Source organism: Scardinius erythrophthalmus, assembly GCF_964197995.2.
Source record: "Scardinius erythrophthalmus genome assembly, chromosome: 15".
Lineage (NCBI taxonomy): Eukaryota > Metazoa > Chordata > Actinopteri > Cypriniformes > Leuciscidae > Scardinius > Scardinius erythrophthalmus.
Genome location: NC_138235.1, coordinates 20,316,348 through 20,332,951, shown reverse-complemented (window position 1 = coordinate 20,332,951; position 16,604 = coordinate 20,316,348). Strand labels below are relative to the sequence as shown.

The following is a 16,604-nucleotide window of genomic DNA, read 5'->3' as shown; positions in this document are numbered from 1 at the left end:
GTATTCATTATAGCCTATGTTGCTGACTCACAAAAACCTACATTTTGCAAATATTCTAAGCATAATTATCTCCACACAAGAACTTTCTATGATGCATAATTAATAATTATCAGAATTTGAAATCATATGGCAGGAAATTGGTGTGTCTATGATCCATTCATTGCTATTGATTGATTATTGTATTACTAATGATAATGAATTAAAGACCATTAAAGAAAAGAAAAAGTGACCCAGACAGCAGCATAGTGTCTGCCCACTGCCCAGATCCGGGCCACATCTGGTAGGCAGTGTAGTAAGCCTGTGTATAAAACAATAAGGACATAAAATCTGCATATGGGAAATTAGGAATTACATTATTGCCTCGTAATAGGAACTGCATTTTAAAAGCCGGAAACCTTTGAAAATGTTGCCTCCCTGTTGTGTCAATATCCTTGTAAGCTTTGAGAGAGAAATGACAGCAGCATGATGACGCATTGAAATCCTTCCTGTGACGTCCGCAATGACACGTGTATTCAAGATGGCGGCGGCGATGGTGAGTACCTATGCTAAATTCTCTTCTGTTGCTCTAATTCACAAAAAGGTCAATTCTACACGGATAGAGATGAATTGCTTTAAACCATGTTGTTTCATGTTGCTTCTTGTGAGTGTGCCTTGTGATATGATTTGCAATTTTCGCGCAGTGGAATCCGATTGAAAAGCAGCCGGCTAGCCTAAACACTTAGCACAGGCAGCTAATTATCGAGTGTTTGCGAAGAGTGAGAGTTAATGTCCTCATCTAATCTAACACCTAAGACATATGAAGCAGACAGCTCTCTTTACTCGAACATACGCGACTGTGTTTCATGGTAAACAGCATCACATGATCGAGTCTGTCAGTCAGGCTAACGTTAATGCGTTTGCGCTGCTTTAGCATTCACTGCCTCTCGCAATCAAAGCAAATGTGATGATGATGATGATGATAAAGTGATTAATTTACAGTTGTTATCTGAATTCTCTACAGAATGTATTAATGTTTTGCTCTTGCCGGATGACATTGTTTGTGATTGTTCTTTGACACTTGTGGACAGTTAAAAAGAGTTTCGGCTTAACAAGAAGATTTTGGATACTATTAATGTAATATTGTAAGAAATATTGGGTCGTCATCGTAAAATAACCCCGACATTGTGATCAGGACGCAAAAATGATGGCATATTATACCGCTTATTACACGACAACTTACAAATTAAGTAAATAAATGGTCACGTTATTGATTTTGAGTGTAAATTGTATTCTTTTGTGATAATAAAATGTGTGATTTTGCTTAAAGTCGTAATGTGAACGATTCTTTTTGACCCGGTAATGTTTAATAACTAGACTTTCCAGTGAAAACGGCGGACTACTCTCTGGTGATGCATGCAGGACTTCTCCAATCATTTAGTCTGCTTAAACCCCGCCCCTTTCTTACGATCACATCTGCAGCGACCACATCTCAAAATCTGATCAACAACTATAGTTCCCACACAAAGTTTTTTTCTTTTTTGAAAATGTTTCACTGAGAAGCACGTAACAATACGGAAGAAAACATCTGTTTTTACTTATGTTTCACTGCAATTTTTATGCATTTATGGCAAACTCCACTACGCGTCCGCTCCACATAGCTCACATTATCTGTTGAAACAATGCTTGGCCAATTAAAGGAGAACTCCGGTCAATTTTAACATTGAGCTAATTTTTTTGTCAATTTGGAGTGCTGTCAGTACAGAGAACAACGACAAAAATCGGTGTTGCCTACACCGTGTTATCCTCTTTTTAAAATTTGCACCCTGTTGACTTCAATGGGGCAAGTTTTAAACCTGCTTTTAGCCTCTAAACATCTTTGATGTGTCATTACAAGTGCATAGGCGCCCGCGTTCACCCCGAAGGAATCACTCACGTGACCTATGCACTTGTAATGACACACCAAGGATGTTAAGAGGGTAAAAGCAGGTTTAAAACTTGCCCCATTGAGGTCAACAGGGTGCAAATTTTAAAAAGAGGATAACATGGTGTAGGCAACACCGATTTTTGTCGTTGTTCTCTGTACTGACAGCACTCCAAATGTACAAAAAAATTAGCTCAATGTTAAAATTGACCGGAGTTCTCCTTTAAATCTGAGGACTTTAACTGTGTAACAGATAGCCTAATAACAACCTCAAATTGCTTATTTGGATAAAGGTGGAGCTGTTTATTCAGTATTAATATTGTTTAGAGGTTGTTTCAGATTCACCTTGTTTAACTGTTGAGGTGGTTTACAGATCATCACATTATATGATTGAACAACAGAGCTCAGTAATGCATGTGGATGTATATTTCTGTGTAAACAAGTTGACTGTCAGTGTGCTGTTTTTGCACTGCAACAAGGTTACAGATAGGTAACTAAACATATTTGACTTTGTGTGTCTTTTTTGTGTTTGTAGGAGATGTGGACACTGTTACTGGTGTCCACGCTGCCTTTAGTAACACCCTTTTATGTACCTGGGGTTGCGCCCATGAATTTCCACCAAAACAGCCCTGTTGAAATAAAGGTGAGGCCTCTTTTTTTTTTCTATTTGAGTTGCAAAAAAAGGGGGTTACTTTTTTTTACTCAGACATAATCACTCCTGTTCATTGCTGTTTTTCTTTTTTTACTCTATGACCCTAGACATTGCCATTTACTATTGTATTGACCACCTGTTTTCCTCAGACATGTCTGCCCAGCTCTTATCAATCTAGATCCATGCATCTGTGTTTGACACAATCATTATCCTTCATTCCACAGATTCCTTCTCCAAAGGTTTCTAGATTTGTGCTTTGGTGTTTCTAACATATACCTATTTTTTATTACCAGGCTGTGAAATTGACAAGCTCCAGAACCCAGCTGCCCTATGAGTACTATTCACTTCCTTTCTGTAAGCCTGGTAACATCGTCTACAAGGCAGAGAACCTCGGTAAGTTGACGTTTCACTGCAGTCACGAGTCTGACGTTTTTAAGTTTAGCTAGGTGACAGAAAACTAATGCTTGAAGTTAGAAGGTTGACTTTTTACAGTGACATGCTTCTCATTTTGATGATGATGATGATATGTGACCAGGTGAGGTGTTGCGAGGGGACCGTATCGTAAACACGCTCTACACGGTTCTCATGAACCTGGACAAGAAATGTGAGGTGTTGTGTAAAAAGCCAGATGATCCCATCAAACTCACCGTGGAGGAGAGCAAGCTGCTAGCCGAGCGCATCCAAGAAGAGTACTATATCCACCTGTGAGTCCTTCCTCTACTGACGCCATTCCGCATTTATGAAAGCACAACATTTTTCTCAGTCTTTTGCAATGCATCAGTTTACACAATTTTCTTTTCTGCTTGTGTTTCATGAAAGAGGCCCAATACAAAGTGCTGATTTCTGTGGTTTCCTGAAAAGGAAAACCTTTTTTTTTATTTTTTTTTTTTATGCACAGCGCAAATTGTCTAAAATTTATTTTAGACCAGTGTGATTTGCATGAACAATGTAATTTACAAAAAAAATTATATACACTATCATTAAAAGTTAATACTTTTATTTGGCATTAAATTAGTTGAAAATTACAGTAAATACTTTTACATTGTTACAAATATTTCTATATCAAAAGAATCCTGAAAAAAAAATGTATCAAGGTTTCCAAAGAAATCCAAAGAAAAACATTGATAATAATAAGAAATGTTTCTTGAGCAGCAGTTCAACATATTACCATATTTTAATGATTTCTGAAGGATCATGTGACACTGAACACTGGGGTAATGATGCTGAAAATTCAGCTTTGACATCACATGAATAAATTAAATTTTACAAATTGCTATTTTAAATTGTAATCATATTTCTCAATATTACTGTATTTTTGATCAAAGAAATGCAGCCTTGGTGAGCATAAAATACTTCTTTCAAAAACATTAAAAAAGCTTATAGACAATAAACTTTTGAATATAAATTGATATAAATGTATTTATGCTATAATTTGTATAATATACATTTATTTATGCTGTATATTCTAATGTATGCCTATTTCACCTATCCTGTAAAGTTAAAGCTGTCAGTAGTAGTTTGATTAAAAGATCATGCATATGAACAGCATTGCAGATAACCTCCCTGTGGCCACACGGCTGGAGCTTTATCCCAACAAAGAGGAGGGAACGGAAGAAGAACAGAAGAAGGACACATTGAAGGATATTCAGTTCGAGCATGGCTACAGGCTCGGCTTTTCTGAAAATAACAAGGTAAACCTGAAGAGCATCTTTTCCCATTAGCTCAATTTTATGCCCGTTTAAATATGTAGACAGTAAGCAATTAGTTTTGTTACCTCAACCACTTATCATCTTTTATTTATTGACATTGATTTCAATAACAGAAAATTGTGTCTATCAACTTAATATAGATACAAATGGTACAAAAAACAATCTTATCGTATTTAATGTCATTATTTGTTCTTTTTCATGATTGGTTGACACATGCTGTTTGGTTCCCTTCTGTAGTTCTATTTGCACAACCATCTATCATTCATCCTGTACTACCACAAAGAAAAGGTGGAGGAGGATGTCGAACACAATTTCAGAGTTGTACGTTTCGAGGTGATGCCAAAGAGCGTCAAATTAGAAGGTAAGTCACTTAGCCTGGCAAGCCAGACCTACATCAAGATGTTAGGTCTGGCAACTCACCATAGACACGGCTCAATCCGAGGGGCGGGATAAACGGTGGTCTTTCAAATTCCCTCTGCACGCAATAGGACAGCGCTACAACCAACCAAGTGTTTTCCCAACAGCGGAGCTAACGTTAGTTGATAGATTCAACTTTTGAATCTGGCCGGCAAAACGACGAACACATCTTCCTTTTTTTAAGAATGACTTCAGTGCCGTTCTTTGCTCTTTTCTCAAAGAAAAACTTAACTCCAAGTCCTCCAGAGTCGCGGCCAAAGCCGATTCGAAAAAGACCGTTCTCCATCAGCAGCCGTCATTCTTTGTTTTCAAGTAGCAGGGAACCGTCGCAACTCTGTCGTCATATGTTAAACCCGCCCCGCCTACTCTATACACGACGTGATTGGCCTGACCCAATTTAGGTTTTTACAGCTCCGAAAGTCAATGGAGAGTTGCTAGACTACCCTGGCTGCAAAATAATTTTTGCTGCCGCTAGGGTGCGTTTAGATTTCTAGGCTGTAAGTCACTAGTAATTCAGTGAAACTTAAAATTGAACAAATCAAAAAAATCTGGATAGATGGGTCCAACAACAGAAAAAAGCTTTTCGGTAACACTTTACAATAAGGTTTTCTTTGTTAACATTAATTAACATAAACTTACAATGAACAATACTTCTACAGCATTTATTGATCTTAGTTAATGTTAATTTCAACATTTACTAATACATTATTAGATTCAAATGTTGTATTTGTTAACAGTTAATGCACTGTGAACTAACATGAGCAAACAATGAACAGTTGTATTTTTATTAACTAATGTTAACAAAGATGAATAATTACTGTAACAAATATATAGCTCATTGTATGTTAACAAATGACACATTATTGTAAAGTGCTACCAGCTTTCTTTAGAATAACTTTTAGATTTCTGTTTTATTTTAATTTGAATTATATTTCAATTATGATTACACAGTTCTTCCTTGAAGTTGTCACTACAATATATATATATATACATACATATACACTACAGTATATATAAATACACACGTTTGTTTACTACTTTTTGTTTCTATTTTTACACTACCATTCAAAAGTTTGTGGTCAGAACTTTTATTCAGCAAGTATACAAATAAATTGATCAAAAGTGAAAGTAAAGTAATTTGTAATGTTATATAAGATTTCTATTTCAAATAAACGCTGTTCTTTTGAATGTTCTACATCCTGATAAAAAGGATCTAGGTTTTCTTAATAATATTAAGCAGCTCAATTGTTTGCAACATTGATAATAATAAGAAATGTTTCTTGAGCAGCAAATCAGCATATTAGAATGATTTCTGAAGGATCATGTGACACTGGAGTAATGGTTCAGAGGAATCGCAGGAATAAATTACATTTTAGAATATATTAAACTAGAAAAGAGGTATTTTAAATTGTAATATTTCTCAATGTTACTGTTTTTCCTGTATTTTTTAACAAGTTTTTAGATATTTATATTTATTTAAATAAATTTAATTTCAAATAATATTTATTCATTTAATTTATTATGTATAGTATGTTGAAAATATTGTACTGTATACATCTAAAAACACTATCACCATTGCATACATTTTTGTCATTGTTTACTACCATTAAATGAATTCTTCTCTCACATGTTCTAGATATAAAAGCAGATGAGCGAGGTACATGCACATTACCTGAAACGGTTGCCCCCGTCCCTCAGGAGATCGACCCATCCAAAGAGAACAGCATTCTCTTCACTTACTCTGTGCGCTGGGAGGTGAGACGCGTCGCCTCCTCCATCAAGACTCTCCCTGTGCTTTAAGTGTTTTTGTTTGGTTTCATAAGTAGCTGCTCTCTTCATTGTAGGAGAGTGAAGTGAAATGGGCGTCTCGCTGGGACACATACCTCACCATGAGTGACGTGCAGATCCACTGGTTCTCCATCGTCAACTCTGTAGTCGTGGTGTTCTTTCTGTCAGGTGTGACTGATTTTCATCTTTAAACTGTTTATTTCGAAGCACTTTTCGATTGCAATGGCATCTAAGTAAGTGTTTGCCTGCAGGCATCCTGAGTATGATCATCATCAGGACGCTGAGGAAGGACATTGCCAACTACAACAGAGAAGATGACATTGTAAGATGCTACTTTCTGATTGGTTGCTTGCACTCTGATATTCATCTCTTATATAATTTTATCACAGTGCTTTCTCTTTCTCTCTTTTTTTGTTGTTAATAGGAGGACACAATGGAGGAATCTGGTTGGAAGAACGTCCATGGTGATGTGTTCCGCCCACCTCAGTATCCCATGATACTTAGCTCCCTGTTGGGATCTGGCATCCAGCTCTTCTGCATGATTCTCATTGTTATCTGTGAGTATTATGCTTTTTTGTTTTGTTTTAGATAATTGCAAATGACTAGGCCATATGGAATCTGCATCCACTCTATTGTTGTTAAACGCACTGCTAGTCAACTTAGAAATACCAGTCATTTCCTCTTTTTTTTTCTTACACATTTAATGTTTTGCTTTATATTTTTACAAAGGCTACGTTTAAATTACTGTCATGTTAATGTTACATTTTAAAATGAATTGGGGTTAGACTTAATTAGGGTAAGATTATTTGAATAGCCAGTTGCAAAATTTCAGTTTAAATGTTAATAAAATTAGTCATTGCACACATCCCTACTTTCCAGCACTTTTGTGTTTGTTTGAGCACTCTCTGAGCGTCAAGGGTTTCTATTTACTGCGTGTTTTTACAAGCGTTCACATTAGCCTATCAGAGGTGCTAGTCAGGAAGTTAGCCAGAAGGTTTTGTTTTGTTCGGCGTGTACCGCACACTCGCAAATCCTTTCATTACGACAAACAAAGAGTAAATGCAGTGTAATTTTTTTTTTTTTTGATTTTTCAAAGAATTCAATAAACTTGCGCTTTGGATTATAAAGGGAGGCTCTTGTTTTCTGTTTAATACCCATTCATAATCTGAATACAAGTTGAGTTTTTCATGCTGCTAAGTACATAGAGACAAAATCGCATTTAGGCCACGCCCACACCGGGGGGGAAAACAAACCAACCGTCCCCATTGACTTTGCATTGCGAGAGGCTGCCTCCTTGTCATTTCTTGCTTCTAACAAAAGATAGAAAAATGCCTAAAAGCTGCTGTGTGACAAGGTACAGCAAACAAGCTAAAAAACCCAGAAATAAGTTTTTATAGCTCTCGACCCCAAAAAACGAGTGTTTAGGACATAAAAGTGGATACAGGCAGTTGAGACAGAGCGTCACGTGTCTCATTACTCTGAGAACTAACGTACGTCCGCTGGAGGAGACCGTAATCGGCAACTCAGGATAGTTTATCTTACAGAAATATAATATATAAAACTGACATTTGGATATTTGACTCACCAGTGACCAAATGTTTAACTTACTACACACGTAGTGTATTATTAGTGCATACTGAGTGTCAGGATCCCACAATTTACCCATTCGTTCCAGCCTGTATCCACTTTTATGTCCTCAAACGCTTGTTTTTTGGGGTCGACAGCTTATGAAAACTTATTTCTGGGTTTCTTAGCTTGTTTGCTGTACACCTTGTCACATAGCATCTGTTAGCCATTATTCTGTCTTTTGTTAGAAGCAAGAAATGACAAGGAGGCAGCCTCTCGCAATGCAAAGTCAATGGAGACCGTTGGACTGTTTTCCCCCCCGGTGGGCGTGGTCTTCAGATTATGACGCGTTGCGCTCTGTCTCTATTGCAAAGTTTCTGGATTGACAACATATTTAACTGCATGATTGAATAAACTGATTAACTGCGAAGACCAACGGACAGAACAACATTTTTTTTAAACTACTTCCATCACTTTTAGTATGGAAATATGTTCAGAGAACCACAAAATTTGACTGGTGTTTGTACCGACTACTGAAATTTTGGTACCGTCACAATCCTAGGCCATACAACTCCAGAAGACCGCAGGTTTCCACAGAATTCGAATCCCTTTGATAAAGTGCTATCATGTATCCCTTTCTTGTTGAATGTTCATTCCTTAAACGTTTGTTACGTGACTTCTAAATACAATGAAACCGTGCATGTGTGTGTTGTAGTTGTGGCTATGCTGGGGATGTTGTCTCCATCCAGCCGTGGAGCTCTCATGACAACAGCCTGCTTCCTCTTCATGTTCATGGGGTAAATGCACAATAAAGACTACTTGTCAGATTTAGCAATTTCATACGCGGCTCTATTCAAACTGTCGGCGTAATGTCTTGTCCTGCAGTTTGTTCGGAGGATACTTCGCAGGAAGACTCTACCGCACTCTTAAGGGCCACAGATGGAAGAAAGGGGCTTTCTGCGTGAGTACAAACTCTTGAAACATTTGTTGCATCAAAATAATTGAGCTTGGAGATTACACCTGCTGGAAGAATAAGGAATAAAAGACATTGTGTATGTGTGTCCTTCTAGACGGCAACTCTGTACCCAGCTGCCGTCTTTAGCATCTGTTTCGTTTTGAACTGTTTCATCTGGGGAGAGCACTCTTCTGGCGCTGTAAGTATCTTCATTCTAATATGCGGATATGCTGCACAAAAAACATTTCTTATCAATGCTGAAAACAGTTGTGCTGCTCAATATTTTTGTGAATGCCACGATACATTTTTTTTTTCCCTCAGGATCCTTTAATGAGTAGAATTGAAGTTCCAAAGAACAGCATTTATTTAGAATAGAAATCTTTTGTGACAATGTAAAGTCTTGACTGTCACTTTCAATCAATTTAATGCATCTTTGCTGAATAAAAGTATTAATTTCTTTAAAAAAATTATCTTGACCCCCAAACTATTAAACTGTAGTATACGTTAGATTGATGATGCTGTTGATGATGGATTTACTCAGTAAAAGGAATCATTAGACTGATTTATAGGGATAGTTCTCCCAAAAATGAAAATCACTTACTCACCATTAAGTTGTTCCAAACCTGTATGAGTGTCTTTCTTCTGTTGAACACAAAAGAAGATATTTTAAAGATTGCTGGTCTGGTACATTTGACGGTATCCATTGACTTCCGTTGTATTTTTTCTACTTTGGAAGTCGATGGTTGCCCTCAACCATTTCCTCTTATTCAGCTTGAATGTTCTTGTAAACTGACTGCCATCTTGTTTTCACATATTTCAGGTGCCTTTCACTACAATGCTGGCTCTGTTGTGTATGTGGTTTGGTATTTCTATGCCTCTCGTGTACCTGGGCTACTATTTCGGTTTCCGGAAACAACCATATGACAATCCAGTTCGTACCAATCAGATCCCCCGTCAGGTCCCTGAGCAGCGCTGGTACATGAATAAGTTTGTTGGGTAAGTGGCGCTCTTTGTATTGTCTTTGTTACTCTGTGATTAGCTGTGCATGCTTAATGGGATTGTATTGCTCTCTCCCTTTAGCATCCTGATGGCGGGAATTCTCCCGTTCGGCGCCATGTTTATCGAGCTTTTCTTCATCTTTAGTGTAAGTTGAATCAAACCTACACCGTTGGTGTATACATCCAGTACAACATATTAAATGTACTTCTATATTGATGTTTTTCAGCGAATCTATGAATATCAGCTCATTGTGGTGTGTTATACTCTCTTATAGGCTATCTGGGAAAACCAGTTTTATTACCTGTTTGGCTTCCTGTTCCTTGTCTTCATAATTCTTGTTGTTTCCTGCTCTCAAATCAGCATCGTGATGGTGTACTTCCAGCTTTGTGCTGAGGTGGGTGTATGATCCTAGAACAAAAGGGAACTGAGCCATTTAGTACTTCTAGCAGTAAATATTTGCCTATTGTTATGTAGTTATACATTAAACAAAACACCACAGGTGTAATCCAGTTCAGATGTGATTCTTACATTACCACAAATCCACACTAAGAACTTCTCTGGCCACCTTGTGTGTCAAAGTGCTGCTCTGTGCCATTTATTTGCTGTTCCTGTTGTACCGGTTGAGGTCTATAATCTTTGACACACTGTTCACACAAATGCACTCACCCCTACAGAAGATAAATAGGCAAATATTAAGAGTTATGATAACAAAAGCAAAGGTCACTTCATTTGAATGGCCACCATGCATGCTAAATCATCTCTAAACAAAAATAGCAATGGTATCCACACTTAGTCCAGCAGAACTTGAATAAATAGTAGACATTGAATAAATACCTGTCAATCATTGTGGCTCCTCCCCCCACAGGACTATCGATGGTGGTGGAGGACGTTTCTCGTGTCCGGAGGTTCTGCCTTTTACGTCCTAGTCTATGCTGTTTTCTATTTTGTCAATAAGGTAACTATCTTTACATCAGTGGTTTACAGTAGACCTCTTTTATTAACAGTAGTGTCTTTCCTATCTAGCACCTTAAGAATTTTTAATGGCAGAGGGAATCATCAATCAACATTATTTTAAGCTTAAAGTGGGTTTAACTGTAGAATAGATTCAATCCCACTGTACACAGTATTTAGACTGAGTCTGCTCTGGTTTCTTATCACACAATCGTACACACACACACACGAACATTGGGGATTTTATGGAAGTTGTGTCTGTTTTAGTTTCCAATTGCACACTTATTTCATTGTTTTGTTGTACTCAGCATTTACTTGGTTGTCTCTTTCTTCCTCCCTCAGCTGGACATTGTGGAGTTCATTCCCTCTCTGCTGTATTTTGGCTACACAACCCTGATGGTTTTGTCTTTCTGGCTGCTAACGGGAACGATTGGTTTCTACGCCGCATACGTGTTCATACGGAAAATTTACGCCGCAGTCAAAATCGACTGAAATATTTCTTTCAGTTTTTTTTTTTTTTCTCGTGTTTTTTTTTCTTCTGTTTTGTGAAGCAAGCACTGACGTGTGTGATTTGCAGGAGTGAGGCGCAGCAGTGCCACCCATGGATTGGAGGAATGAACAGCGATGTGTTTTGTACACCGTTTTCAAAACCTTTCTGTCCTGCTCTCTGCCTCAGCAAAGATGTAGAGAAACAACATGAACAGTTCCATTTTTAATGTCTGTATATCCTTTTGCACACACAACATGGGCCAAAGTGTGTCGATTGACTTTCTCTTTATGTTTGGGTGGGGATGTTGGATTTTTGAAGACATTGAGGATTAATTGCATATTATATCATTTTACAAATTAACTTTGTGTCCTTTTAATATAACGTTTAATTTCAACTGTCTTTGATTCAGAACTGAGTTCTTGAATGCTTGCTGTCTTGAGGTGTGTGTGTGTTTGTGTGAATGTGTGGTCACTTTGTGGTCATTGTGTTGGCATGGATTGGAATTATGGGATGTAGAGACATGATGATGCAAGGACATTAAAAAAAGAAGTAGATTTCCTTGTTTCCTTGTGCTTGCTGGTCATTAGACCTAAAATACTCTGATAACGATGCAGTATCATTTTATTTCTGTTCATTTGTTCCTTGCCATTGAAAAAAAGGTCTGCTTTTATGGTCACACATTAATTAGATATTTCATTTTAACAGCTCCATTTCAAAATCTGCAATTTATAAGCATATTCCCACTTCACAAAGTCATTTTTTGACATGCCATTTTTCTTTTAAACTTCTTTTTCCTCATGCCTTGATGGTGGTATTTCACCTATGGACTATTGCTGTAGTCACAAACGGATGTATCTTGGTGGATTTACCCCAAAATGCAAGGGTATCAACACAAATGTGTGCAATTTGCATCCATGGTGCTTTTTTAGATTTATTTAAATGGTTATATAAGTTTTAGGTCCCCCAAATTCTGACCTAAAGTGAAGCAGCTGCAAGATTCAGTAGTTTAAAACACCATAGCAAAATAGACCGGCCTTTATTTCCTTGGCTTCATGTGTCGTCTTCAAACATCATCATCATCATACCGTCATTTGGTCAGTTTTTGGTTTGGTGGATTCTGAATTCACAGGTGACTTTATGAATAAATGCAAGGACCACAGAATATATTTTCTACAGAAGTACTTTATTCTTCCTGTTGCGTGGGGTCGATGGGTCCGTGTACGTTAATGGTGTAAATACGGTGCTTTATATTGTTGCATTTTAGTTGTTGGTTTTTTTTATGTGGAGCTGTTTGTCCCCATTTTGTCTTTGTTTTAGGCAGAAGCATGTTAATTTTTCTTTCCCTTTCTCTAAGAATGTCCATTTATAATGTATAAAACAATAAAAGTGCCAATATGTTGACATTTGAAATACCTTCCAGGTTTTGTTGACCAAGGATGTTACATATGAGCGTTTTCTCCAATTCGGTGGGTTTTTCTCAGAAGAATAGGAAGTCCGAGTCCTTAGCTGTTCTTGGAATGCAAGACAAGTCTGTAAAACCTCAAATTCCTCCAGATTTAAGTCATTTTCACATGAGAAATGATGTATTGTTGGTGGGAATTTTGGGCCTAAAACAACTCTTTGAGATGTAAAAGTATAGGTTTGAGATCTGCTTTATAATTAAGCCTGGCTATAGCTCAGTTTTTTATTACTTGGAATTGAGCCGTTCTTGTCTTTTCATTTGTGCGTTGTGGTGTGGTTTCCTGCTCTGGCTGGATGGTATGCGAATGGCAGTTTTCAGCCATAACCAGCCCGTTTCTTCTCGCACCCTCTCCCACCGCTGCAGACAGGAAATCAAACGCTTAAAAAAGGACACCAGAAGTATGAAACCGTGGGTTTGTCTTTTAATCATTTTAACATAACACATTAAAAGTCAAATGGTACAATGTACTGTACAATAAGTAAATAGGTTTGTTGTAATGTCATCTCTTTGGATCAACCAATATACAAATCTGTCAACTTTACAATGCAGCAACTGACCACAGGTGAGCTGTGTAACAAAAAAAGCGCACTGTTTATCTCTGTTATGCATTTATTTTGTACAATTCGTCCTGTCAATCATCATCTCCATGTTATATAAAATAGTGTAAGGATGAATATTCCATTTTTTTAGTTTTCACCTTTTTTTTTTTTCCAGAAGTCGTGGTAATAAGCAAGTACTAAAAATAAAACGACTATATTGCTAAACAAGTTACATAAAAAGCTTGGAATGCAAGACTTACATTAAGCTAAAATACATCAAACTACAAGTGGATTTTGTCCTCTGCGGACGTACCCATTTTCTCACTAAAAGCCAGAAGAGCATTGTATTGAATCATTTTTCCTTTTCTTAAAAGTCTGATTTTTTGTTTTGTTTTGCCCTAGCTTGGTTACCTCATAATTTCCCTTAATATTTTTGTTATAGGAACCGACTAGTATTTTGGGAATAAAGGACAAGTGCATTGCTACAAAAGAGGAAAATCTGACTAATTCTATTGCAGAATATTGCTGGTATTTTGAAGAAAAAAAAATAAAAAATACAATCGGATGCTGAGCTATCCAGGCAGTTATTATATAAAACTTCATTTAAACCAAAAGTGCTTTTTTGGGGGGGGGCAGGGAGCTGGAGGAAATTTCCCACCAGTCAAACCTGCCAGTTTGTTATTATCAATGTTGAATGAAAACACCTCAGTCATAAATGGAGCTGGAAAAGGTTTTTCGTTGGTTTGTGGCGATGATGATTTTGTCAGACACTGAGAATTATACTAAGCATGTTACTCTAACAAAATGTATTTTAACATTAAATGACTTCCTCAAATGTGTGACAAGACAACATGGGGAAAATGGCCAATGTGGTTAATATTAGTGAAAATCTATCTAAAATACTGTTACTCTTGGAGAAAGGAGAAAAACAACAATTACATAAAGATGACTAAACTCTACACATCAAACTAATGGCACATACAAGATCAAATACAAAATTAAAAACATACAAACATACAAGGCTGAAAAATACTCTTTTTAAAGGTTTAAAAGTGCTAGAATTCAGATCAGCTCACAGAAAACCCGAGGAGGACAAACTCAAAAATTGCCAAAAGACTCATTTTATCCTGTTAAACATATATACTCCTATTTCTTAAAACAGCTTCCATTTGTATAATGTACTGTATCTGTACACATTCCTAATGTTCAATTCAATTCCTTTAAAAGGAAGTTTTTAATTCCTTTTAACTTTTTAATTACATTTATAGATTGTAAAATTGTGTCCAAAAGTCCATCAATGCCTATAAATACAGCAGAGCGTAAGGACAACTTCATATTTTTGGCTTTGTTATGAAACAATTATTTTAAGAAATCATTCTTACGATATAAAAACGTCCTCAATTACTCGTTTATGTCAGTTGTGCAAAAACAAGTTTCTTCTCCTCAGGTTTTTGGTATGAAAAACAAATAAATGAGGTGATGCGTTGTGCTGTTTTGAGGTCCTGTTTCAACAAACAGAAAATAATATAATGACAAAACGACTAGGCAATATCCCAATCAAATGTCCCATGCTTTGAATGTCAAAGACCAGGCTGGTGACTTCTTTGTGTCTCTTTTCAGACCCTTTTCATAAAATGTTCATTCGAATCAAAGCAGCTGAAAAAAACGGAGAAAACGGACAAACAGTTCACGTGTACTACTGTGCATGTTTTCGGCTAAACGATCATTTGCAGTTTAAAATGTTTCCAGAGCAGCATAATATTGTTTTGTCTTAGTTTCGCCTTTTACCTTTCTGCGGTCTTTCCTGCTTGTGAGATATTCACATTCACTACAAACACAGATGTGGACACAGAACAGATTTACCCAAAGGGATGAGGTGAATAGAGAGAGAGAGAGAGAGATACATCTGTTTGTATCAGGCACTGCTTTCACTGCTGGTACGTTGATCATCTGTTTCTTTACACACATGGCCATTGGTAATGAATGATTATTTGGTAAGAACTTGTGCAGTCCACTTGCTGGAAAATGGCAACTTAGAAGAGATTACATGACAAAACCCCTCTGAAGTCCTGTTTTTGTAATATTCAAATGAACCTACAGCAACTGGAATTGTGGTTTCAGACATTTCAGTGTGATGGTGCAAATTATTACGGAGGTTAAAAACTGTACAACCAAACACACCAATAGACAGCATCAGATCGAATACTGAGAATAAAAAACGCAAACTGAAACCTGGATCACATTATGGGTCTCTAGTACATGCTCTAAAGAATAAAGACTAGTCCATTCTACTGGATTATGCCACTATTAGTCTATTATATGCAGGTAAAATCCCACCTTATTCATCTCCTTTGACTCACATGGAAAAACAAGGAACAGGAAAAGCTATAGGGAAACGCTAATACTTCATCCATTTTGTTCAATATGATGCAAGATACATAATTATGTAAACCTGCTAGACATTTTTTTTTTTAAATCCATCAGCAATTTTCAATACAACTATCTAAATTACAAAATATACTGAAAAAGAAGCAATTATAATATATTTTTTCAGATGTGGTACTTCGTACACTGCAAAAAAATATTCTTGTTTTTGTTTTGTCTTTTTTTTTCCATTCACATATACCAGGGTTATCATAATGTACGTCTTTCTCTAAAATAAAAACCTGCCTAAAATACTTTAATTTTTAATATATATATATGATCGGGAGGTCAGGATCTGGGAGTGAGATACTGTTGCGCCACGGAGACTTAAAATTAGTGCTGGAAGGAGGAAAACCATTTTTAGATTTGAGAGATTTGAGAGATTTTAGAGTATTGGTGGTTGTTTGAACTTTGTGTCTGTGTGTGTCTAATGTGTCTCTTTTCAGGAAGCGTGGAGGTTGAATGGGGAAAGGGAGGGGATTTCAGTGGGTCACATTGGCAACCCAAAGAGGTCAAGTGCCTTCTGCTGTAAACAAAGTGCTTCTTTTGAGAAAAAATTGTAAACCTGTAAGAATTTAACGTAAAAATTATTTTGCTTTAGTTCTGTCAGCAGTCACATTGTACCAAGTGAACAAATTGTGCAGTTTTTACCCTCTTTGCCTTTCTATTTTCAGTCCCTATGTTCTCTCACATAAAAACTACTTACTGACCATTCCAACATTTGCATTAACACACATTAAAAAAAGCTGGAA

At 36.8% G+C, this 16,604-nt stretch overlaps 1 protein-coding gene across 1 annotated transcript; it reads left to right on the top strand.

Moving 5' to 3' along the window:
• Positions 1 to 408: 408 nt before the first annotated feature.
• Positions 409 to 11,981, top strand: tm9sf4 (transmembrane 9 superfamily protein member 4). The gene is made up of 18 exons (XM_081386434.1): positions 409 to 532; positions 2,436 to 2,543; positions 2,846 to 2,945; positions 3,088 to 3,256; positions 4,099 to 4,243; positions 4,499 to 4,622; positions 6,315 to 6,433; positions 6,523 to 6,634; positions 6,718 to 6,788; positions 6,891 to 7,023; positions 8,748 to 8,829; positions 8,918 to 8,993; positions 9,103 to 9,186; positions 9,808 to 9,983; positions 10,068 to 10,131; positions 10,261 to 10,380; positions 10,852 to 10,941; positions 11,280 to 11,981. The coding sequence occupies exons 1-18, from the start codon at positions 500 to 502 to the stop codon at positions 11,427 to 11,429; spliced, it is 1,956 nt and encodes a 651-aa protein (XP_081242560.1). The 5' UTR covers positions 409 to 499; the 3' UTR covers positions 11,430 to 11,981.
• The last annotated feature ends 4,623 nt before the right edge of the window (positions 11,982 to 16,604 follow it).